The sequence below is a fragment of the Pseudorca crassidens genome, chromosome 6, assembly GCF_039906515.1.
Source record: "Pseudorca crassidens isolate mPseCra1 chromosome 6, mPseCra1.hap1, whole genome shotgun sequence".
Taxonomy (NCBI): domain Eukaryota; kingdom Metazoa; phylum Chordata; class Mammalia; order Artiodactyla; family Delphinidae; genus Pseudorca; species Pseudorca crassidens.
In genome coordinates this window covers 32,539,957-32,566,435 of record NC_090301.1, presented here as the reverse complement: position 1 = coordinate 32,566,435, position 26,479 = coordinate 32,539,957, and the positions used below count along the sequence as shown (strand labels likewise).

At 33.8% G+C, this 26,479-nt stretch overlaps 1 protein-coding gene across 3 annotated transcripts in view; it reads left to right on the top strand.

The window, feature by feature from the left end:
- The window catches only part of NBEAL1 (neurobeachin like 1), a 176,273-nt gene extending 161,497 nt beyond the window's left edge, over window positions 1-14,776 (top strand). For all 3 annotated transcript variants that reach the window (XM_067740941.1, XM_067740938.1, XM_067740939.1), the window contains 8 exons: window positions 1,539-1,648; window positions 2,089-2,261; window positions 3,562-3,656; window positions 6,933-7,049; window positions 7,408-7,569; window positions 8,524-8,672; window positions 10,423-10,558; window positions 14,146-14,776. In XM_067740941.1, the coding sequence (XP_067597042.1) occupies window positions 1,539-1,648; window positions 2,089-2,261; window positions 3,562-3,656; window positions 6,933-7,049; window positions 7,408-7,569; window positions 8,524-8,672; window positions 10,423-10,558; window positions 14,146-14,247 (1,044 nt within the window). In that variant the 3' untranslated portion in view covers window positions 14,248-14,776. The remainder of the gene's footprint in view (window positions 1-1,538; window positions 1,649-2,088; window positions 2,262-3,561; window positions 3,657-6,932; window positions 7,050-7,407; window positions 7,570-8,523; window positions 8,673-10,422; window positions 10,559-14,145) is intronic.
- The last annotated feature ends 11,703 nt before the right edge of the window (window positions 14,777-26,479 follow it).

Sequence of the window (26,479 nt, the reverse complement as noted above, 5' to 3'; positions counted from 1 at the left end):
CCCTGGTCCGGGAGGATCCCACATGCCGCGGAGCGGCTGGACCCGTGGGCCCTGGCTGCTGAGCCTGCATGTCCCGAGCCTGTGCTCCGCAATGGGAGAGGCCGCAACAGTTAGAGGCCCACGTACCCCCCCCCCAAAAAAAGTATCTCTTATTTACAGAGCTTTTAAGTAGTTCTGTAATCCTTTTTTAAAAAAATAAATTTATTTATTTATGGCTGCATTGGGTCTTCATTGCTGTGCGCGGGCTTTCTCTAGTTGCAGTGAGCGGGGGCTACTCTTTGTTGTGGTGCGCAGGCTTCTCACTGCGGTGGCTTCTCTTGTTGCGGAGCACGGGCTCTAGGTGTGCAGGCTTCAGTAGTTGTGGCACGTGGGCTCAGTAGTTGTGGCTCACGGGCTTAGTTGCTCCATGGCACGTGGGATCTTCCTGGACCAGGGCTCAAACCCGTGTCCCCTTCATTGGCAGGAGGATTCTTAACCACTGCGCCACCAGGGAAGTCCTAGTTCTGTAATTCTAAAATTTATTTGGAATAATAAATATGTGAAAATACCAGGAACTTTTGTACGAGAAAATTGTGATGTAACTTCTTACTAGATGTTAAAATTTATCATAAGCAGTGAGAATAATGAAAATGAGATATAATACAGAATTGATAAAGGTCCGTCCACATGCAGGACATATTAGTGAGTACTTGAATTTCGTCATTTAATCCACCTAACAATCCTGTGAGATAGGCACAATTATTATTTCCCTTCCTCAGATGAGGAATTAAAACTCAGAAGTAACTTGCTCAAAGTCACAGAGCTAGCAAGCAAGGGACCCTGGCAAATGGACCAAACCTAGGTCTGTCTTATTCTAATTCTGTCACTTAGAAATGATAAAAATTGAGCATAGCACAGTGAAAAGTAGAAATTCCAGAGTTAAACCTATTTTTCTAATTATCCATATTGTGTGTTTGCATAGAAAAAACATCTAGAAGGATATACAAAAATAGTAAGTACTTTTGAGTGGCAGAATTCTTGTGATTTTTCAGTTTTAATACCTGTATATTTTTAAGTTATCTGAATTTTTTTTGGTAATCTGTTACTTTTATCAAGGGAGATAAAACTTTCCATTTTTTAATGCAAATATTCACTGTTACTGTCCCTAATAAAGGGAGACCTTCTTAATAATTCTTCATAAGATCTACTTATGATTTATGTTCTAAATGATAGGTGTCTTATTTTTATGGTAAGACTTGATCCTTAATTTCTTCTGACTGCCAACTAATAGATACTAGTAAACTTTGAGAAATTTTGAGGAAAATAATCTTATACTAAAGAAAGATACATTGGGACAGCTTTTCTTGCAGTAGGATAACAATGAGCTTTTTAACCATTTGAATTATTTTAAGACTTTCTTAATGAGTATCGTGTTTTAAGTACACAATCCCACACTATTCCCTAAGTGACAAATGCTAACATCATGTGAGCATTTGGTTATTCTATGTCATTTTCTTTAATTTTCATTTAATGTTTGTCTTCATTTGTTTCTTTTCCAGATAACAGTAAGCATGAATTACGTTATTGGAACCCATGGATGGCTGCCTTATGACAGAAACATTTCTAATTACTTTACATTCATCAGGGATCAAACTGTGACAAATCCAAAGTAAGTAAGTGAACATTTAAAGCAGAACAGGTACAGCTAGTACCTTATTGCCAGGAAAAGCAAATAGATTAAACTTTCCAACTTCCAGCTTTCCTGATCCTGGCATACCCTTATCTTGTCTACTTTGAGGCTGTTTACAGAATTGACAGTCTTACTAAATTGGCTTTGAAAGTCAAGATTTAAATCTTTTCCACACCTTCACCAATCTCAACTTCTTTACACTTAACCCTTGAGACTATTTTGTTACATGTATTTTTGTTTAATGAATAATATAAGATTAATGTAGTTTATGAATGTATTTATCACTTATCAATAGACATTTCAAAATGAACAGTTGAACAGACTTATTTTTTATTTCTTTTTGGAGAGATTTAAAAAATAGTTCATATCGGTCTAAGTGATCTTTTAAAGAAGAGTCTAATATTTAATTGTGTTTACAGAACTCAGCGTAGTATGAATGGACCTTTTGCTCCAGGGCTGGAGATCACTTCTAAGCTATTTATAGTATCACATGATGCAAAGTTGCTTTTTAGTGCTGGACACTGGGATAATAGCATTCAAGTGATGTCACTTACAAAAGGCAAAATTGTTTCACACAATATCAGACATATGGGTAAGCATTAACTTTTTTTTCCCCGTAAAAAATTTTTTGTTTTTTTCCTAACCATAATAGTAGTACATACTCCTTATAAAAAGCATAAATTTTACCTTTGAAGCTAAGTGAACTTTTTAATAGAGTTATGTTATGAATATTATATTCTTTCTTTAAGAGTGTCTAATGTATTTTGGTTATACTAAGCACTATATAAATTAAATACAGCTTCATAGTATCTGAAAGATGCTAGGCTAAGTCTGAAAAAATTGGTTGTTAGAATTAGAATTTTATGAAAAAATGGTAAAAAAAAATCTGTCATAGTTGAATAAGAAATCAACTGTCCTATTCTTTAGTAGTAAAGCATGAGAGAGGTAAAATTGCTGAATATAGTTTAACCAGATGCTTCCTTTTTTTTTTAACCTTTATCTATCTATCTATCTATCTATCTACTTATTTATTTTGGGCTGTGTTGGGTCTTAGTTGCAGCACATGGGATCTTTTGTTGCAGCACGCGGGCTCTTCATTGTGGCATGCAGGCTTCTCTGTAGTTGTGGCGCGCGGGCTCCAGAGTCTGTGGGCTCTCTAGTTGCTGCACATGGGCTTAGTTGCCCCGCGGCATGTGGTATCCTAGTTCCCCGACCAGGGATCGAACCCAGGTCCCCAACATTGAAAGGCGGATTCTTAACCACTGGACCACCAGGGAAGTCCCTAACCTGGTGTTCTTAGTGTCTCAGTCTTTTCAATGTAAGAATAAAACATTGAGTAGATTTTTTCTTAATAAACCCATTAGGGAAGGGGAATGGAGTCTGTTACTAATTCTGCGCCAGTGACTCCCAAGGTGTCACTTAGCTCAGGTTTTTACAGTTTAGGAAAAATGTATTTTATATTGTGAATTTACAGTGTAATATGTACTATTTTGGCTACGGACACATATTCTATAGGATTGCAGTTCCAGGGGGAATAGAAGGTGAATGGGGATAAGAGAGTAAGGGAGCAGAGAAGCATATCAAAATTAAGTGGAGATCCATTTAAAAGCTACCTAATCTCCTGCCAATATTTTTGACAGGCATTCCCTTGCCTCATGTCTACTCTTCACCGTCAAAGAAGGGTGGCCTCAAAGAAAGCTCTCCTACATGATTTTAGTGCTGCTCCTTTTTTATGTCAGTCTTTCCCAGTGCTTTTCCAATGCCATTCCTACATTTCTCCCTGCTAGAACAACTAATTTAGTAATAGTTTGAACATGACCTAAAATTGCCCTTATGATTCTGTTCTAGCCAAACTATGCCATTTCATTTTTTTACATTCCTTTTTCTTACAGATATTGTGACTTGTTTGGCTACAGATTACTGTGGAATACATTTGATTTCTGGTTCCAGAGATACTACATGTATGGTATGGCAGATAACCCAACAGGTAGTCACTCATTTAAATACTCTTGGTTTGGATCAGAGATTCACCCTGGGAATACTATTGAGATGTTCTAATAGAATACTGAATTTTTCTCTTACATTGAATGATTATTTGAGCTCCTTTGCCTCCTTTTACCCCTCATTCTGTTCTGTCTTAATCACCACTTTTTTCCCTAGGTTTATTGTTTGATTCATGACCTTATCTCATACTACCTTCCAAAGATAGCTCCTTATTAACTTCTTCTAGGAAAACAATTATTTTTCTTTTCTTTGTTAACATGATAATATTCCTATTTTCCTTTCAGGTGGAACTACTAGAAATTATAGATTTAGAATTTTCATCAACCTTATTGTGTACTCTCATGATAATGTTGGTGCAAGGAAGTGTCTTTTTTCTTTATGGCTTCTGGATTTTCTACCTTGCTTAGAAAAGTAAACAAGCGTTTTCTCACTCCAAGTTTATAAAAATATCATCTAAAATAGTTCTTGTAACACTTTTCTTGTTTTATTTTTTAAAATTTCAATCTTTAATCCATTTCTATATTTTATAATACAGAATATTTAATATTAGATATATAATTATGTAGAAAGTCATTTATGCCAGCATAAACGATTACCTACTAAACTGGATCTTTTTCTGTATTCCCCATTCTTTTACATTTATCTATTTCTGTGTCAACACCAAAATGTTTTTACTTTAGTAGTTTAATATTTGGTAAGGCAAATCCCCTCTCACTGTGTTTCCTTTATTAACCACAGCTGTTCTTATATGAATATTTATTCTTCTGTATGAACTTTAAAAATACTTTAACTATATCCTCCTCAGAAAACTTCATTTTAGTCTTAATGAAATCATATTTATATATTTATTTGGTATGGATTGACATGTTTATAGTTATTCCTATCCAAAAATAGGAAATGTCTTTCCATATTTGTTTCAGGTCTTTTTTCAATGTCCTTTGATTTTTTTTTTTTTTTTTCGGTATGCGGGCCTCTCACTATTGTGGCCTCTCCCGTTGCGGAGCACAGGCTCCAGACGCACAGGCTCAGCGGCCGTGGCTCACGGGCCCAGCTGCTCTGCGGCATGTGGGATCTTCCCGGACCGGGGCACGAACCCGTGTCCCCTGCATTGGCAGGCGGACTCTCAACCACTGCGCCACCAGGGAAGCACTGATAATATTTTTTAATAATTTTTTTCCATTTAGATCCTGTATTTTGTTATATTTACTTTTAATTATCCTATTTTTATGACTGTTTCAGTGGGATTTTTAAATCATTTTTATTTGTAACTATTGCTAGTAAAAAAAAAAAGCTATTGATTTCTATACAGTTATCTTATATCTAATCAGTTTACCAAATCCTCTTATCTAGCTCTCATAATTATTAGTATTTCTTGGATTTTCTGAAAACAAGGTAATATACATTAATGTGATCTGAAAAAATAGTGATTTTCTTTATCTTTTCCAATATACTAATTATTTCATTTTCTTACCCTCATACATTATTAGCAAATATAATAAAGCAAGAAAATTATAGTGAGCCTCCGTGTCTCATGTCTGATTTTGATGAAATTACTTTCATTATTGTGCCATTTAGTATACTGTTTGCTGTTAGGTTTCACTAGGTTTTTTAAAATTTATTTTATTTCAGTAGTTATCTTCCTTCCTTTTTTTTTTTTTTGGTAGGCTTTTAGTTTTAATAAAATTTCAATTTGCAGAAAAGATACAAAGGTAGCACATTTTTGCCATTTGTCTTAGCATTCTCTCCCAATCTTTTTCTCAGTATCTTTTTTTTTCTGAATATTCTAAAAGTTGGAAACTCTATGTTCCTTTACCCCTAAACACTTCAGTGTTTTTTCTAAGAACAAAGACATTCTTATACATAGCCACAGTGCAGTTATCAAAACTGAAATACTTAACATTTATACAATACCATTATCTAATCCACAGTCCAGGTTCTAATTTTGTCAGTAGTCCTAATAATGTTCTTTACAGCTATTTTCCCAGTTTCTCTTTCTTTTTTAATTTATAGTTTTACTTTTTCTTAATGTAATGTATTATGTTGAGAAGTGTCCTAGGTTTGAACCATCCTTGAATTTCTATAATAAGCCCATATAATTCATGAGATATAGTTATATTTTACTGCAGGATTTTATTTGCTAGTACTTTAGTTATTTCTTTACTTATAAGTGAAATAAATCTGTTTTTATTTTGTCTTTGCATGTTTAGTATTAAGATATGCAACCTTTATAAAATGAATTTGAGAAGAGTCCATCTTCCTCTGTAACTTGAATTGATTAAATAATATAGGAATTACTTAATATTTAAAAATTAGATAGAGTGGACTAAGCACTCAGACTGATACTCTTAGAGGAAGACAAATGTGACCCAAGTAATAGAGTGTCAGGGAGAATTCATTTACATTGTATAATGCTCGTAGAAGATCTGGGCATTTATCTATGATAATCATAAACCAAATACCATGGAAACTACTCAAACATTCTATCATTATATATCATAGAAAGTACTGTATCAAACAAAGCACACTAAAAACAGATGAAGGAAACAAGTGCAGAGACATTCCCTGCAATAAATTGTGTTATTAGAAGAATATAGTAAGAATATCATTCAATAAAATAGGACCTCAAAGATGAAATTATAAACTAGCATAATAAGATGAAAAGGGAGATTGCAGAAGAATCAAGCTGAGACTAAAACCAATACTGTTACAATTATAAATAAACCCAATGCAGAAGCATCAAGGAACAAATTTGATGTGACTGAAAATCAAATTATTAGCATGGAAGAAAGATTTAAAGTAAAGTGAATAGAAATGAAAAAAAAAAGGATTAAAGCAATTAGAAAAAGAATGATAGCTATAGAAATCAAAGACAAGTCAGCATAAAGATAATTGATGTCCTTGAAATAAGGACTCCAATAAATGAAAAAGAGAAAGTATTCAGAGATGTAATAGAAGAAGTTTCTTCCAAGTAAAGGAAGAATAATTCTGTAGATGAAAAGGGCAAATAATATACCTGTTAAAACTAATCCAAATCAATCAACTTTGAAATTCTTCAGATTAAGTTTTTGAGCTTGAAAAGATTGAGAATAATTTGAGAATCCAAGGAGAAACCCAAGAATGAGTACTTGTATGAGTAGACTTAGTGGTAAGAACTAGTTGCAATATCAGTTTGTGATTAGACGGTTTAAATACAGTGTAAACCTTTTTAAAGAAAATAGCATACAAGAAAATTACCTTTGCTATTCTGTTTTTATATTAGGGAGGTGTTCCTGTGGGCCTAGCATCTAAACCGTTTCAGATTCTGTACGGACACACTGATGAGGTATTGAGTGTTGGCATCAGCACTGAGCTAGACATGGCAGTGTCAGGATCAAGGGTAAGATTTCACCTTTAAAAATACTGATTTCTTTAATACAAATTCAGAGGCAATATTTATATTTAATTTTTTTTCTAGAAGAATTGGTAAAAGCATAGAAATTTTATACTGTGTTTGCCTTGAACTTTGCAAAAGTAGAAAACTACAGAAAAAAAGAGACTAGATTCTATTTGGGGATTTTACTGGTCTTAGTAAGACTTGAAATTTCAAGATTGGAATTTTTCCTAAGGTACATGTGTCCTTGGTAGAATAATCATTTTCTTAGTTCCTTTACCATATTTCTTTCTCTTGCTCAGTTTCTTTTCTTCTTTTTTGTTCTTCTTTTCTTTTCTCATTTTCTAATATTTTCTGTGTGTAGGATGGCACTGTGATTATACATACCATTCAGAAAGGTCAGTATATGCGGACTTTACGACCACCTTGTGAGAGTTCTCTGCTCTTGACCATTCCCAATTTGGCTATATCTTGGGAAGGACATATTGTCATCTACTCCAGCATTGAAGAAAGTACCACCCTCAAGGTATATAACAGTTTCATGCAGTAGGGCTAGACTATCTGTAAGCCTGTCTTCTCCTTCCCACATTGTGTACATATGAGGAGGCATTCTGAAGGAGGAAAGAACACCATATTTTGAAAAGGATGTTTTCCTTTCATCATTCAATTTGTTCATTCCCTATCACAATATTAGCCTCATGTTTGATTTTGTTTTAGGGCTTTCTATAGCCCTATATGACTTCAAAAATAATTTCTGATTATGTGGGACTTCATAGGCTCAGGTGGAAATTACAACTGAATTAAATTCTTTTTGCACAAGACAGGGTATAAATAAACTAACTGTGAATTTTATATGTTTATTTCCTTCCGGTGATAAAGCTTTTTAAAAAATTAAGATAACTTTTTTTTTGTTTTTAATTTTATTTATTTATTTATGGCTGTGCTGGGTCTTTGTTTCTGTGCGAGGGCTTTCTCTAGTTGTGGCAAGCGGGGGCCACTCTTCATCGCAGTGCGCAGGCCTCTCACTATCGCAGCCTCTCTTGTTGCAGAGCATAGGCTCCAGACGCGCAGGCTCAGTAATTGTGGCTCACGGGCCCAGTTGCTCCGTGGCATGTGGGATCTTCCCAGACCAGGGCTCGAACCCGTGTCCCCTGCATTGGCAGGTGGACTCTCAACCACTGCGCCACCAGGGAAGCCCAGAGAACTTTTTTAGTTTTGTTTTAAGAATGTGGGTTTTGTTGGATGAGAGTTTTAATTCTTTTGGAGGGGTGAGATTTTTAATTCTATTAAAGAAGAGGAGTACTTGTTTAATATTTATTTACTTAGCAATCTGATTGAAATCACTTTAACAATATTTCTACTTACTTTCTCTTTAAGTATAACCATTTGTTTATTCCAAAATTTTAAACCCAGTCATCATTCTGTGATAGTCATAGTTTTAATTTGAGATCATTAAATTTTCTTCAACTAATCTTTGCAGGATAAGAATGCATTGCATTTGTTTTCTGTAAATGGCAAGTATCTACGGTCTCAAGTCCTGAAGGAACAAGTATCAGATATATGTGTAATTGGAGAGCACATTGTCACAGGCAGCTTACAAGGATTCCTGTCCATAAGAGATCTCCACAGGTAAATAATAAGAATTATTAAAATATCACTTCGGAAAAGATGGTAGTATTTTCAGCCCAGAGAGAGTAAAATCTGTAATCTAAGATTTCTAATCTTTTTTTTTTTTTTTTTTTTGATGTTGGGGGTAGGAGTTTATTAATTAATTTATTTATTTTTGCTGTGTTGGGTCTTCATTTCTGTGCGAGGGCTTTCTCTAGTTGTGGCAAGTACGGGCCACTCTTGATCGCGGTGTGTGGGCCTCTCACTATCGTGGCCTCTCTTGTTGCAGAGCACAGGCTCCAGACATGCAGGCTCAGTAGTTGTGGCTCACAGGCCTAGTCGCTCCGCGGCATGTGGGATCCTCCCAGACCAGGGCTTGAACCCATGTCCCCTGCGTTAGCAGGCAGATTCTCAACCACTGTGCCACCAGGGAAGCCCAGATTTCTAATCTTTTTGTTCATCATTTATTATGAACATGTCTTTTTTGGCAACTATGAAAAAAATTGGGGAAGATGAAGTATTTCTGGGTTGGTAATGAAATATAGATGTACATTTTTAAAATGCAGAAAATTTTATGTTGTGTACATTTTACCACAATTAAAACAATTTTTTTTAAGTAGCCAGAAAAAATTTTTTTCATAGTGCCAAGCCTGGATTATGGATTTGGAAATTTGTACAATTATAGTTTGAATTTTTAGAAACTAAAGTTAGGTTTAAAAAAATTTTTTTAATTGTGCTAAAATAAAGTATTTTTAAGGTTAGCACATCTGTTCTTGATTTTGTATGTCTGTGTTTAAAATTGATGAGGAGTCTTTTGTTACTTCACCCAGTGAAGGAAAAGATGTTTGAAAAATGGATATGTTTTTAAGTTTGGTATTCTTCATGTTTACCAACTTATATACACAAAGCATTGTTATTCCCTGCATGCCCAAATACATTTTTTCTTTTCTTCTCATTTAAAAAACTTACTGTGACATATTTATACTCCTCAAAGTATCTTGGCCCCTCCCAAAGCCCTTTTTTCTGAATCATTTCCTGATCCAGAGTGTTCTCTTATTACATTCATATCAGAATCACTTCTGTACCAACATCGCTTCCCTGTTTTTGTATTTTCCTTCTCATTTTTGTCATTCTTTCTCATGTGGTAGAGCATTGAGTCCACATTTCAGTAACGTCTTTCCAATATTTTGTATTACAACCCTAATCTTAGGGTATTGTTAGGAGAATCCCAAATTAGAAAAAAATTAATGGAATCTTCTGGCAGGTTAGTCTAGACCATAGTATGTACATCCTAAGATTCTTCAATCTCTAATCATAAAAGCTGTGAGCATTTTTCATAATGGGGTGTTATATTTTATACCATATTATATTTTAAAATATTTTATATTGTATATTACATCTTTTAAGACAAAGCAAATATACCAATTTTATTTACCTTATCCCCCACCAACACACAGTTTTTGAGCTTTTGCCCTTTTTATCCAACTTTTGCTCATTAATCAACAAGGTGAAAATCGTTTCGTGAGAGCACATATATATGGTTAGAAGGCAAACAGATGTTGGAAATAGAAAAAAAAAATCTGTTAAGTATTTTAAGTAATACTATAAATGTGGGCCTTTGTGTCACTCAGGTTTTCTGAACCTAGGTTCCCACATCTGTAAAATTAGAATGCAGAATTAGATGATCATTAAGTTATCTTTCAGGTATAAAATTCTGTGAATCCATTGTATATCCATGTAATTATGTGTGTGTTTTTTATTTCTCTTCTAGTTTGAATCTCAGCATCAACCCATTAGCCATGCGATCGCCTATCCACTGTGTTTATGTAACCAAAGAATATAGCCATATTCTTGTAGGATTAGAAGATGGCAAATTGATTGTCGTGGGTGTTGGCAAGCCAGCTGAGGTAAAACCTAGCATCAAGAATTTAGTTTCCCGTACTGTTGGGGATTCCTTCGGTTCTTTATTCCGGCTGAATCAGAAGTCTCCATTATGGATAAACAAATTGAAAAACAAATTTGATTTTTCAAACTACAGTAAATGAAAGGGGATAAAACTAGTATTCAAGAGTGATGTTTATATTATGATATTATTGAAATCACACATTTAACAGTTTATAACTCTATATGAAGAAGAAAGTTCTTTTATTCTGTTTTTCCAAATCTAGATTTTAGACCACATACTTGAATTTTTAATACATAAAAGCATTTGTAAAAAATGAAATATAGACTCAAACAACAGAACTACTTACCTTATTATTATTATTTTGTTAATTTGCCCATGCTGCGCAGCTTGCGGGATCTTAGTTCCCTGACCAGGGATCAAACCTGGGCCCAGGCAGTGAAAGCACTGAGTCCTAACCACTGGACTGCCAGGGAATTCCCCAAACTATATACTTAACTTTAATTTCAACAAATATTCAGCATGATTGTATGTCAGTTGTACTTTTGTAAAAGCATCATTTTTCTTTAACTTGGAACTACAAATATCCCCATACAAATGTGCTAATTCTCAATGAATTTCCTGTAGTTCCTATAAATTTATTTGCCAGTGGTTTATTAATTACTGAATATTCAGATATAAATGTAACACTGTTCCTATGAAAACTTAGTGGCTATACTCCAAGTAATCTAGTTATTCTTCTAGAAAATTTATTTTGTTACACAGACTCATATTTAAGCATTATAAATTTTTATTGGTATCATTGGTCTTTTCTGAGAAATCTAAAATGACCTCTGTACGGGTTATTTCAAGAGAAGACATTACTGAATAACATACTGTCAGTAGTTATAATAAATCTATTACAGATCGTAGGAACCTTTTTTTAGATAAATATTTTAAGGTTTTGTTAGTCCTTATACTCTTTTTCAGGATATTATTTTAACAAGAGAGGTCTTATTAAATTAAAGTGATTGGGACTTCCCTGGTGGTCCAGTGGTTAAGACTTCGCCTTCCAGTGTAGGGGTGTGGGTTTGATCCCTGGTCGGGGAACTAAGATCCCATGTGCCTCCTGGCCAAAAAACAAAACATAAAACAGAAGCAGTATTGTGACAAATTCAATAAAGACTTTAAAAAATGGTCCACATCAAAAAATCTTAAAAAGGGCTTCCCTGGTGGCGCAATGGTTGAGAGTCCGCCTGCCGATGCAGGGGACACGGGTTAATGCCCCGGTCCGGGAAGATCCCACATGCCGCGGAGCAGCGAGGCCCATGAGCCATGGCCGTTGAGCCTGCGCGTCCGGAGCCTGTGCTCCCCAACGGGAGAGGCCACAACAGTGAGAGGCCCGCGTACCGCAAAAAAAAAAAATCTTAAAAACAATAAATTAAAGTGATTGCGACAATATTTAGTTTCAGGTGTAATGATTCCCCAAATAATGTCAGCAAGTCTGTATCTCGATATTTCACTTACATTTGAAACATTTTAAGCGTTTTTACATTCAGTAGTAGAGTTTCTTGATTAATATATTTCCCAAGTAAAGATTTCCCTTCTGTCCTCTGCTGTGATGATTACTTGAGAACTCTGCTTAGACATTACTCTTTGAGTATGTTTCACTTTCTATGGTTTACTCAGGTGCCTTTAAATTTGCCTGCCCTCCAACTTAGGTAATTTGTTAAGTTTACAATTTTACTGAATTAAAAAAAAATGAAATGACGTTATGTGCACACATTTAAAAAAAAATTGATTGGAAATAAAATACCTAAGTAGCTTCATTTCATAGGCCTACATCAGTGTTTTGTAATATTTACCAAATAAGTTTTTGGTCCTCATTGAAAGATTTATGTATAGTCTACAACACATGGAATTTGAATTGTGTATAGATTTTGAATAGAAGTATTTTTTATCGATTTTATATCTTTGTAAAATACATTTTCCATCAGCTGAATTATGGACCTACTTTATTAATAAATAATCTAATTGAGTACTCAGAATTTTGCATATTTATTAAATACAACTTTATGTGAACGTGTAGAAATTAAATAGATCAATAGTTATGAAAAGAGTTCTATTTCAACATCTATTTTTATCTAAAATATCAAAATCTTGATTAATGTATATTTTTAAATCATGTATCAGTTTTTTTTGTTTTGGGGTTTTTTTTTTGCGGTACACGGGCCTCTCACTGTTGTGGCCTCTCCCGTTGCGGAGCACAGGCTCCGGACGCGCCGGCTCAGCGGCCAAGGCTCACAGGCCTAGATGCTCCGCGGCATGTGGGATCGGGGCACGAACCCGTGTCCCCTGCATCGGCAGGCGGGCTCTCAACCACTGCGCCACCAGGGAAGCCCCATGTATCAGTTTTACATATTATACTGTCAGTATAAAATCCATATTTATAAATTAGATGTTAAAGTGGAACTAGATTAATGGAAATAATGGTTTTGGAAATACATCTGGAAATGAAAATGCAAAGCAAACATGCCAAAGTGTCTTTGCCTGCGGTTATCTTTTATCGCTCCAATAAGTAGACCCTAGAAAAGTACCATTAAAAAAGGGAAGCAGATGAAGCACCATTAAAAAGTAGATTGCTGGGGCTTCCCTGGTGGCGCGGTGGTTGAGAGTCCGCCTGCCAATGCAGGGGACACGGGTTCGTGCCCCGGTCCGGGAAGATCCCACATGCCGCGGAGCGGCTGGGCCCGTGAGCCATGGCCGCTGAGCTTGCTCGTCCGGAACCTGTGCTCCTCAACGGGAGAGGCCACAGCAGTGAGACGCCCGCGTACCGCAAAAAAAAAAAAAAAAAAAAAAAAAAGTAGATTGCTCTTGGGAAGTAATTACAACAAATCATATGGTTAGATTAAGAAATGTTTCCCATGTGGAGTTTTGTTGCCCTATGTAGAAGTATAAGCACTTTTAGAGGGGCATTAACCCACTGATTCAATTAATTTTGATTAATAATTGTTATGTGCTAGGTGATAAAAAATTTAATGGTGGAAAAATACGATTCTTACCTTCAAAGAGCTTATGCTATTCTTATTTTCTAAATTACTTATCATGCTATTGTTAAAGATTTTTTTACATTCTTAGATCAAACTATTTAAAAGTTACTTCCTTTTCATCACAGTGTTATTTTACTTTCTTCTTATCATTGTGATTGTCATTAATAGTACTGCAAATATAAGAGGAGAAAGTTCCCCACAACTATGTGTCTTGTTGCCTGATTAAGTATAATTTGAGAAGATTATTTTAATGAAGTGAAATGTAGTTTTGTAAATATATAAAGTAAGGGAGTCTTGTAATTTTGATATGTGGCACATTTAATTTAAAAAGTTGTACGTTGGTATTAAATCTTTCTCAACTAAAAGACAATCAATGAAGAAAAGCCTTTCTTTAATTATTATTAATTAAGAATCATTAAAATGTTAATGATTCTGCTAACAAAACCTATTTCTTGTACATTCTACAGAATCATTGTCTTGTATATCAATTTCATTATTTTTTATTATTTTTTTTCTTTCTTAATAACATCTCTTCTTCATTTTTCTGGATTACTTTAAACAGATGCGCTCAGGTCAACTTTCTCGAAAATTGTGGGGATCTAGCAAGCGGCTCAGCCAGATTTCAGCTGGAGAGACTGAATATAATCCTCAAGATTCCAAGTGATTGTTATTTCTGCCGTCTGTCATGGATAACTGAAATTTGATTTATTGCTTTGTCACTTTAATCTGTGACAGATTAAATGTGATATTAAATCACTTTAATGTCACATCTCTCAACTATCTTAAATGTTTCAGGGCTGTTATCCCTGAAAATCATTTAGGGATTACCAAAATTTGTTATCGTATGTGTATAAAGTCATAGGTTATATTATTATTATCCACTAAAAAAATTTCTGGTTAACATCACTGAATCTATCTTATTAACTAATTCTTGGTCTACACTAAGATGAATTTGAGAAAATACATTTGATTAGATTTAGTAGTTTATTTCTAAAGATCATTAGATCCATTTAAAAAAATAAACTTCTAAAAATAAAGAAGCTAAATTCAATTTGCTTATTCTAAACAGCAAAAGTTGAGGTATTTCTAATAAAAGAGTAGCAATAATGGGACAGTTGAGAGATATGGCTTTTAATACATTCTTTAGTTAATCATTCTCCTATTTACTAAATAAATCATCCTAAATACATCAATTTTATTATAGAACTTCTGATTGGAGGTAATATTTTAAAAGCATCTGTTGCATACTTGGATTTTTAAAACTCAGTGTAAATTACAGGTTTTCATGATAAGTTGAAAACAAGACTTTTGAAACTGGTACATTGGCTCATCCCACTACTACTTAGCATAGTACTAATGAGAATTTATTGCAATGTATTATTATTATCCTTAAATAATAAATGTTGAGTAGGAGTAAGAGAAACTAGAGACACATTTTGTGGATATATTTCATTAGTAGTAAGAGTTAAGGAAAAATGCTCATTATGATTTTGACAGCTGGGTCCTTTAAGTAGCATCTGCAGCTCAATTTATATGTGCAAAGTACAAAATTTCTTGGCTTTTTCTTTATTAAACACTGTGTTTTCCCCCAATAATTATTGGAGTTGGCAATGATACCCAACATTTTTACTTATTTCATATGATTGATGAATGAACCAAAAAGATATGCATAACTTAAACTAGTCATTTGGATATAGTAATTTTTTAAAATACACGTTTCTATTTCATGTTATGTATAACTTTCAGGATTAAAATTAATTTTATTATACATAGCTAGATGTTACATTATGCTTTTAAACTAAAAGGCTGATAGATTTAATTCAAAGAGATTGTTAAACTTTGTACTTTTATAAGGTCATATTTTGAGTTAGAAAGTTTTTATAACTACGAGTGTCCTTAATCCGAGATTCCACAGGTTGGGGGGAATTTATGAATCCCTTAAAATTGTGTGGAAATTCTGTATGTTAGCTGCATTTTTTTTTTCTTCAGGAATGAATGGTTGGGTGGCTTTATTAAAAGGGTCTGCGATTGGGGGAAAAAAGACTTTTTACAATACCTTTTAAAAATAATAATATTCTTTTTTCTACAAATTATAGATTTCCTTATATCCAATTGTCTTCTCAATTGAATCTTTGAGAAATTCTTCCTTTGTAGTCCTCTCCTGTTGCCCACGGTATCTAATACCCTTTTCTTTATAATCGTATGAGTGAGTACAAAATTTACGAGAAGTAAAGGATTTTGTTTAGGGAAACTTTTTGATAGATTTGATTGGCTTGTATTAGGACTTGTAAAAAGTTATAGAAGAATTTTCTTTCCAGTTATTTAAAATTCTCTGTTTTATTCAGTAAAAATACATTATGTTTTAGGTGAATCACACTGAAATAAACTGATACAGCAAGTGTAAAGTAGAACATATGCAAATGTGAAGGTTTCCTTTTTGAGGACTTCAGTAACTAGTGGTGAAAATGTCTCAAAACAAGTCAATAGAGATAATTATCATATATTAAGATTTATTTCTTCTGTTTTTTCATTCTATTTTCATTTTTTATCTTATATATTTTAGGAAGTTTCAAGTCAAGAGAAACAAAATGATGGGGTTTTCGTATTTTAAATTTGATTTTTAAAAAACTGTTTCTAAATCAAAACTTTGGAAATGTTTCTTTTGCCTATTTATCTAGAGATTTTGGTATAAGGATGTTTATTTTTAAGGTCACTTAATATTGGTTTTGGAAGTTATTTTGGATGATTATAAGTTACAAAAAAATTTAACTTAGATTATTAGGGGAAAATTCCTAAATTTTTGGTATTTTACTTTGCTACTGTTTAGATGGAGGAGCTAAACAAGCAGTATTTATTTTATAGCACAAATATGAAGAAGCTTTTTTCACAGTAGATACCCTACCTAGAGTAATAGTAGATGTTCAGAGCAGTGGGATTAACCCTTATATAATATTTTCCAAAAAGTGAAAACCAAAAATGTAAAATTTTGAGGAAAATCTTTGAGAATATTAGCAACAGTCTAGAAGAATGGAACTTAAAGTTTATTAAATAAGCAAATATAGTAGTAGCATTGGCTGAATAATTCCTCTTTTGAACAGTTTAGACCACTGATTAAAAGTCACTAGATAAGAATCACTGTGAAGATATACCTTGAGGGATTATGGTGTATTTACATGTTACCCATAGAAATTATTTCTGTATTCTATAATGGGAGAAATGAACAGTATCATTAGAGTGCAGTAACAGGTGGACATTTCAGATGATGAATATAATATCTCAGCTGTTATATGAAGTGTGTTGTCTTTGAAGAACTTTTCATCTGCTTTTGTTTCTTGACACTCGTGATAGAAATAAAAATGTCAGCATCCTGATGATGTGCAGCAATTTATACTAAGGAAATGATTTTTTTTAGAAAGTGAGGTCAAGTATTAAAACATACAATAGAGGTACTCATTTAGAGAATAAAGAAACTTTATAAGATTTTTTTTTCAACTCTTCCCAATCAGTATTCTGTCATTACTTAGATAAAATTGGAGGAGAGAAGAAAAAATAGAGTTGGGCATGAATGAAGCTTGGCCAGTTGTTTAAAATCATATAAGCCTGTGAAGCTCATGTCATCTATGAATCATTTCTATTCGTTTCCTTTAGGTCGCAGTGCTTTTTCAGGTCACATCCTTTTGTAGGAGAGAAAATGCCAATTATTCATTTGTCATTAACTAGGCTTCCTTCTTTCTCTATGTAAGGCTTCCTTCTTTCTCTATGTAAGGCATATAAAAATTATCCTTCAAGAACTAGTACTGAAAATCAGTTTAATGCTTCTGAAGGAATAAGTGTACCCTCATAATTAATTAGAATTTAGATTTGAAAGTTAAATCCTTACCGAAGATTTTTTGTATTTTGCTTTAATAGGAGTAAGCAGAGGAAATTGTTAACTTAATACCCTATTTTTATTTAATGGTGACACATGACACATGGCCTTTGCCTTTAAGTATATTTTATATTGCTACTAAAGAAATCACTAATGGAAATCTTTTAATTGAATTTAAAGAGGTTAGCTCCTTTTATATATTTATATTTATAAAGTGAATAGCATTGTCTTTATCACCTTTCCAATGAAAAGATGCAAGTGCATGGACTATATATAAATATTATATAAATATTATATAAATATTAAATAATATTATATAATATGTAATGTCCTGTGGGGGTGTATATATATGAAGGTTGGTCTCTTAAAATACATCATTAAATATGTAAACCATAAATAAGTTCTTAAACCTGTCTTTAGGATATAGTTTTTGACTGATATAAGAAATGAAATGCATTTTTTTTTCTCTAAATCTAATCTGTTGTTTTCCTTTATTAGGCAGACTCATAGCTTGTCCTAATTACTGTTTCTCTCATCAACTAAAACTGTTCTTTCCCAGTAAGTGACCAGCCTTAAACATTTTTATCACTTTAAACAAATACTGTTCTCAGTATTCTTTTTGCCTAATTCATTTATCATACCTACATTTGATTTGCTTTAAACTTGATCATCCAGAACATTGTTATAGAGAGTTTTCCTATATCAGAGCCCTTGTTGTGTTTTTTCTGATGACATTAGGCAACAATATAGTGTTATCAGTCATCATTGGCCACAACTTTACTTCTTTAATTTGAATCTAGCATTTTCAAGGCCATTGTTTCTTAACTGAGATTGTAGATCAGACTTCTCTGTGAAGCTTTATAAATATACAGAAGTTTAAGCGCTACTCTGGATACTCTGAATCTCTTTACTTGATATTCTTGGTATAAAAAATTGTCTCAGGGTTATTATATTAAATCTTAAAATATTTTCTGCTACAGAAATTATATTCATTCATTTTTATAAATCAGATCCGATATTCACAGGCTTATTTGAAAATAGGTTTAATCATTATCCTTGAAGACATTTTTTCTAAAATTTGTTTGGAATGGCTTTCTTATCTTTGTTTTGCATGCCGTGGAAACAACCAAATTTCCTTTTCAGTTTGCATTATTCTTATCATAAACTCTCTTCAGACCTTTCACATTTGAAAATTATAAATAAAATTTGCCTCCAAAAAAGTGTTTGCTTGTATTAGTTCCTAGTGGCTATCAGTGAATATTTTGCGTATCTGAGTTAGGTAACATTTTAAACTATTAATAAAAAACATGAGTAACAAAATGCTAGATTTAAAACGTAGACTTAGATCTCTTACAGCGTTGAAGCTAGTAATCAGTAGTTTTCCTAATTAAAAGCATTGGATAAATTCCCTAAGCACTTCTGAGGACTTTTGTAGGTATAGCCTCTGTATGGAAATACTCTTTAAATTTTCATATGGAAAGTCTTAGTGTTACAAAAAAATAAAGCATTAACATTTAAGATATTTAGGCCTGTACTGGAAATGATTCAAATTTTCTACATTAAAAATGTAAGGTCATCTTAGATTATAGGAGTCATGCTTTTCTTCAGTATAAGAAGCTTGTGTAAAAGTGGCTGTCTTATCAGGTACTTTTCTGCTACATTGTAGTAATTTATCAGATACATCTTCTTAGATTATCTCACTGACATTTGTCACATGTGGGTGATTTCTAAACACATTGTAGGATTTGGACCTATGAAGCTAATGGCTTTAGTGAAAAATAAAAGGACAGAGATAAAATTGTATTTACTTTTGTCTTCATGCCTTTAATCTTATAACTGAAAATTCAGAGGAAAAGAACAAGTAGAAATTCACTAATTCAACATTTGTTTTCTGTGGTTTAGTTTTAATATGTTTCCTTGGAAACTTATTTTGCAAATATTACCACAATAATAATAACACCACAATATTGTCTCTGAATTGAAAAAGTTACCCATTCATTTTCAAAGTTGACTGCCAGTGGACTTTTGGATGTTTGTGTGTGTGTGTGTTTTCACTTATAATATGATGGCTGTCTCATTATTTAAAATTTATAACTATTTTTGAGTGTACAAACTGATTAGCTATTTATAATACTATTATAATATAGCATTGTAATTTGAGAATAAGAAAACAAGTTAGGATTTAGGTGGGATTGAAAAATAAAATTATATTTTATTGATTAAAATATAAACTTTTAAAAAAGAAGTCTTATTCCAATTGGACCTTTTAAAATTTTATTTTTCTAATAATATATTGCAACTTAATGTGTATAAAACTAGAGTTTCTCTGGTAGCCAGTGTACTAAATAAATAGTTACTGTTAAAATGCTATTTTTGTTGTTCCTTATCTTGGAAACATTTCCCCACAATATCTAAGCAATGTGTTTTAAGATTTATTGGGCTCAACCTACAAATTCAACAAATACTCCTTTTGCATTTTGGAGGAAAAAACTTAACTATGATATACATATTTTGCTCTTCAGAATGCTAAAATTATATTAATCAATAAACACTTTAGAAAGTAGTTCTGGTAAGGAGACATCAGTTGTTGGACTTAAGTGAAAAAATTTCAACCTCTTAGTTTCTTATATAGGGATTAAAGAGAATAACTTTATTCCTTTGGGATTTTAACTGGTTTTCTTGGATATTTTTCAAAGCATTTAATTATAATAGTTTCTACATTTCTTCCAAAATTATGGCATATTACAGTACATCTTATTGTTAAAGATCTTTTATATTTTTGACTTTTTTTTCCTATTATGCTTTTTACTGCTGTCTCCGATTCATAAATACCATCACCAAAAATTTTTTGTGGCTACTGTTTATTTTATAGTTAGCTTTAACCATATGGCTGGTCTTTTCTCTTCAGGAATTCCTAACGGGTATGGCTTTCTTTCCCCCAACTGTTTGCTTTTATAGACTTAGAGCAAAAAAATTAGCAAAAAATAATGAGAGATCTAGCCAGTCATTTTCTATCAGATGCATTGCTATAGAAGTGAATTCATTAAGACTGAAAAATATTGAACACATATGATTTGTCTCTTATGTCAGTTTTTCTGGGACCCAGATTAAATAGGAGCATTTCAGTGTTATCATAGAAGTGACAGTGACTTGAATGCATACACACACACACACACACAGTCAGTTCAGAGGAGGATAGATGAAAATTTGGAATTGTTTAAAAAAAATACTTGCAAATCGTGCTGCTACTTAAATATTTAAGAAATTCAAAAAGTTATGTAGTTATCGTAAAGTGTTCCTTGTCATTTGTTCTACTGGAATTGACCATGAAGAAGAATATTAAGCCTTATTTATATCCAATTATTGACTGTGCAAACTGTGACTCAATGGATATTTGTATGCCAAAAAAAAAAGTTTTTAAAGTTGAGAAAGTTTTAGACTTAATAAAGATGTATAAATAATTTTGATTAGTATTCTCATTATAATGAAGCTACTGTTAATTTGGTGCAATACATTCTTCCCTTTCTCATCCTTTTAAAATTAAATATATAAGATGTATGTTTTGTTTTGTTACATTGAATTTTGTTTAAAAATTTTTCAGTGTGTGTATATGAACTAATGTTTGATTTGTTTCTGTATAGCATGAATGAAGATAATTAAAAATTTTGCACATTTTTTAGTCCTTTGGAAATTTGTATTCTAACAGTTTGTAAGAATATGCATTTATTTTGTACATAATAAATTTAGCTTTGTATAGGAAAATGGGTTTGAATCAAATAAAAAATGATGTTTTCTTCAGCTGGTTTGTAATTCTCAATTTTATAGAGTCTGATTAGAACTTAGCATTGGCTGAGTTATTTGAGTAGACAAGGGATTGAATACAGTATTTAAGCAGCAAATTGATAGCTGCTTCTTTCTCATATGAGCAGAATTTCTTCTGTAGTCCTATGTGCACAAGATAAATGTTATGTTAATTGACCAGTTTTTGTTGTATATAACAACAGGTATTAAGCCTTTCATTTTAAAGCCACCTCAGAAACATGGTTATGAGCTAGAAATCTCCATTTGTAGCTAATCAAATAATACATTAGATTGGTTTTTTTAAAAACACTTATTTCCTTTCACAGTTAAAATCTTTTACTCATCAACTTTGACAGTGTAGATGTTGACCTATTCCTATCCTATACACTTTACATTTGTGGATAAGGGTAACAGATTGAATGTAAGTAACTGTATTTTAGTTTGCTCCATATTAGAGTTCTGGCAGAACAACAGTGAAGGCATAAACCTACAAGGATGAGGGCGTAAGCCTAAAAGGACAAAGAAAATAGAGAAGATAATCAGTACAATTTTGGAAGGTGGAAAATTAATGGATTCAAACTGGATGAATCTAGACTTACAGGGTGCCTAAGATAATGATAGGTACCTAAGTCTAAATCTCTCCACATGTCCTCCAAAAAACTATACAGATAAACAAAAACAAATGTATCCTCAAATATCCCATGCCTTCAAGATATCAAGAAGACAGATAACACGACAAACATCAAATTACATAAAAATAGAAATATAAAAAGCAAATTCCAACAGAGCTATCTCTTAAGTTTCTATAGTAAGCCTTTACAGAAAGCAAGGAGAGTCCAGAAAAACTTGAGGGTAGTTGATTAGAGAACCTAAGATTGAGCCATAAAAAAAAAAAAGACTCCCAGAAAGAGAAAGCCCATCCTAAGTGCAAAAATACTGAACAAGAGTTTGAGTGGATCAGAGTACTGCATACAAAAAGTGGACTTAGTGTGCAGGATTTGACATGGCAATCTCAGAAGACATTCTTAAGAAGAATGTAGAAATGCAATTGCTTTGTAGACTAGTCGGTGAAAGAGGAAAAAATGGGGGAAATTTAGGATTTAGGATCCTGCATGCAAGAGAGAAAAATATTGAGAGAGATGTAATTCTACCCATCACCCTCATCTTCCCAAAACTAAAATAAAAAAACTACAATCCATTATCTATCACGAACCATGACACGAAAATCCTTAAGTGAATATTAGCAGATCATTTCTAGCAGTGTTTAAGAAGTATAATGCCTCATGACCAAGTGTGGTTCATCCCATGAATTTAAGATTGGGTTAATGTTTAAAATGTCACCTGTTTAAGATAATTCTCAGTAGACTGAAAATAGAAAACATTCGTAATAAAGTATATTTATGAAAAACCTATAGCTAACATGATATTTAATGTAAAAGACTGAATTCTTCCTAAATTAGGAATAAGGTAAGAATACCTATTCTCACTATTATTCAATATTGTACTGGAGACTCTAGCTAGTGCAATAATGCAAGAAATAAAACAGCATACATATTGGAAAGGAGACAGTAAAAATATCCTTTTGTGGTTAACAAGCATGTAGAAAATTCTAAGATATCTATGTACACAAAACAGTAGAACTTATGTAATAAATGAGCCAAGCAAAGTCACAAGATACAAGGTGAAATACAAAAATAGATCATATTTCTGTATTCTAGCAATAAAAATTGTAATTCAAAACAATACAGTTTACAATATCTTGAAAATATTAAATACTTAGGAAATAAAATATTTGCAGGACATGTACACTGAAACTACAGAATATGGCTGGAAAATGGAATAAAAAATAGATTTGAAGAAACTGAAAGGCTGATTCTAAATTTTATAGGGAAATGCAAAGGACACAATGTCAAAACAATTTGAAAAGGAACAAGGTTGGAAGACTTAACTCTGATTTCAAGAATTAGAGCTACAGGAATCAGACATTGTGGATTATCCAGCATAAGGATAAACATGTAGGTCAAAAGGAGTAAATAGAAGGCGTTTAGATGTGGCCATATATATGATGAATTGATTTTCTACAGATGTGCCAAAATAATTAAATGAGGAAACAACAGTCTTTTCAACAAATGGTGCTGGAACTGATGATTTATTCACTTGAAGCAAATTATAGACCTAAATGTAAAACCTACAACTATAAACTTGCAGATGAACTCATAAGAATACATTTTACAATCTGATGTCACAGCTAAAAAATCTGAGTTTAGGAAAGCTGAATCTTTTATAATGGGCTGCAAGCACACCTTCCTGACCTTTGCCCTGGAGGGAAACATTAATACTGATGAGGAAGCAAACCTGCCTTCTATTCCAGAAGGAGACTATTTCTGCCTTCCAAGTAGTTCGTACAAACATCCTTGAAAAGATACGTCCAGAACAAAATGGCAGTTAATACCTTGCTCTTAAGAGACTCAGTTTCCCAACACTGCCTATCATCCACTAGGCCTTGTCAGACCACCACGTCTTAAGGACCATAGGGAAGACATAAGCTGCATGAGCAAGTAGCCCAGATCCCCAGAGTATCCACCACTGTCGTACCAGTGCCCCTTCCTCAGCTAACACATTTGGTTTTATAAGTGATCTTGTATGATCAGATGGAGGAGGAAGAAAAAGAGCAAGCTTCGTTTACAGATGGGATGGCTCAGTATGTGGGGAAAGCCAAAAATGGGTAGCATTGAAGCCTTACTTATGGGTGGTTTTGAAAAACAGTGGCAAGGGAAAACCACCTCCATGGGCAGATCTTTGTGGTGCACCACGTAATTCACTTTGTGTGGAAAGATAAGAGACCCAAAGTTAGAATATATACATATATATGGAATCATGGGAAGTGATGAAAGGCCTGGCCAGCTGCTGAGAGACATGAATGGAAAAAGATTTTAAGATTGGAGACAAGAAGGTCTGGGATAGAGGTAGGTACATGGACATATGAGAGTGGGAAAGAAGTGTGAAAATCTTTGAGTCACATATTAGCACCCACCATGAAAGAGGCATTAAACAATCAAGTGGACTAAACAACCAATCCAATTCATGTCAGGTAGTCCCTGCACTGGCCACTCCAGGGCCGGTGCAATGGGTAGGTACATGAACAAAGGAGCCACAATGGCAGAAATGGAGACTATCCATGGGCTTAACAGCATGAACCCTCCACTTACCAAGGCTGGTCTAGCTATTGCTACCACTGAATGTCCAATTCACCAACAACAAGGATAAATGCTTAGTGCCCAATTCCTCAAGGAGACCAATGGGCCACATGCTGGCAAGTTATGTATTTTGGGCCCCTTCCATTCTGGAAGGGCAAGTTCATTCTCATAGGAACAGACATGTATTTTATGTACATGGTTTGCCCTTTATGTCTACAGGGCCTTAACCAGCACCATTATCTTAAGGGCAGTGGAGTATTTGATTCATTGGCAAGGGATTCCACATAACATCACCTCAGACCAAAGGACCCACTTTACAGTAAATAAGTGCTGGAGGGAGCCCATGACAATGGAACTCACTGGTCATATCACATACATCACCCACAAGCTGCCATCCAGATAAAGCATCAGAATAGCTTGCCGATGTGACCTGGATAATTAGGAAGAGGTACAGCTGCCATTACACAATGGAATATGTAATAGTGTAGAACCCAGGTGATTTACTTGGGCACTACTTTGTACTTCTTTGCCCAATTGTGACTGCAAAGAGAAAAACCATAGTCTGAGAAGTACATGATTACCAGGTACTCAGGCAGTTCAGAATAATCCAGTCATTCTTCCAGACTAATCAAGCCTCAAGACTTGGTAGCTGAGTGAAGAGAATCTACCATGGATAGCGGAGAAAGAAGATAATAAGTATCAGTTGTGGCCCTCAGAAAAACTACAGAGGCTAACTTCCCTTCCAAGTTTTTTCTCAGGAAGAGAGTAAGGTGGGTGTGTAGAAAAAGGCCCAGCAAAGCCCAATCATTGTGGGTAATTCTCATTCCAAACTCCCCATAGGTTGGTCTAGGAGTTGTTGGGCCTGCATCATAGTTCCACTTCTCTTTCTGCCCAATCCAGATTCCTTCCTTCACATGTATTAATCCTTACTACATATCTTGCATCTTAAACTCCATCTCAGACTCTGCTGATACAATGTGCAAGTACCCCATACACTCAACCTGTAGGAACTTTATCAATATGACAGACTCCTAAATATTTTTTGAGATTTCTCTCTGACCTTCTGGCGTGTATTATTTTACTAAGGCATCTAGGAAATTTCTACTTTATGCTCACCAGGTCTCAATAGTATGTCATCAGAGTAATGGACAAGCAAGATATTGTGCGGAATACCATTACAAATAAGTTAGAAATTTTATCTTATTATGTCACAGAGGAGAACTGACGAAGTCCTGGAGTAAAACACTGATGGTGTAATGCTGTCTCTACTAGGTAAAGGCAAACTGTATCTGATTATCCTTATTCATTAGAATTGAGAAAAAAAATTTGCACCCACCAAACAGGCATTTTAATGGCAATAATAATTACCATGTGGATCAGAGTCCCAGCAGGAGACAGATGGCATGCTGAAACCAGTAATTAAAAGAGAGTTCAGTAAAGGAAATATTTATGAAGGTGTGGGAAAGGTTTAAGGAAACCACAAGGTTTCAGTGCTCCAAGACTAGCAGCAGAGGTGAGCCATCACCAACCCTAAGCCTGAAGTGGCAAGAAGGGAGTTCCATTTCCTAGAAAGGGTATCTGTATGGGAAGGGCCATATGACAGGAGCTATGGTAAACAGTGAGTCCACAGCATGAAAGCCAGTAGAATGACTATCTTGACTTTACTTTCCTGTCATCCTCTCATCTTATGCTACTATTTCCCGTTGGCCAAATCCAACCAGAATTTGGATCAGAGGGCTAGGGAACCCACTGAGTGTCCTTTTATATGGACAGTACCACCTATAGAGCAGAGCAAGACAGGCCCATGCTTGGGAGTTACCCACATATCACAAATCCATAAAAAAGTTAAAGAACGCATGGGCAAATCAGTATTCGATGGTCAGTCAGGATTTGGTGGTTAATCAGGATTTTGTGGTCAACGAAACTGTTAACATCCATTCTCATAGCTAATACTGCTCAGGCTCCAGGGAAAGTCTTCATATCTCACATTCTATATCTTTGAAATATTATAAAATGTGACTGCATCTAAA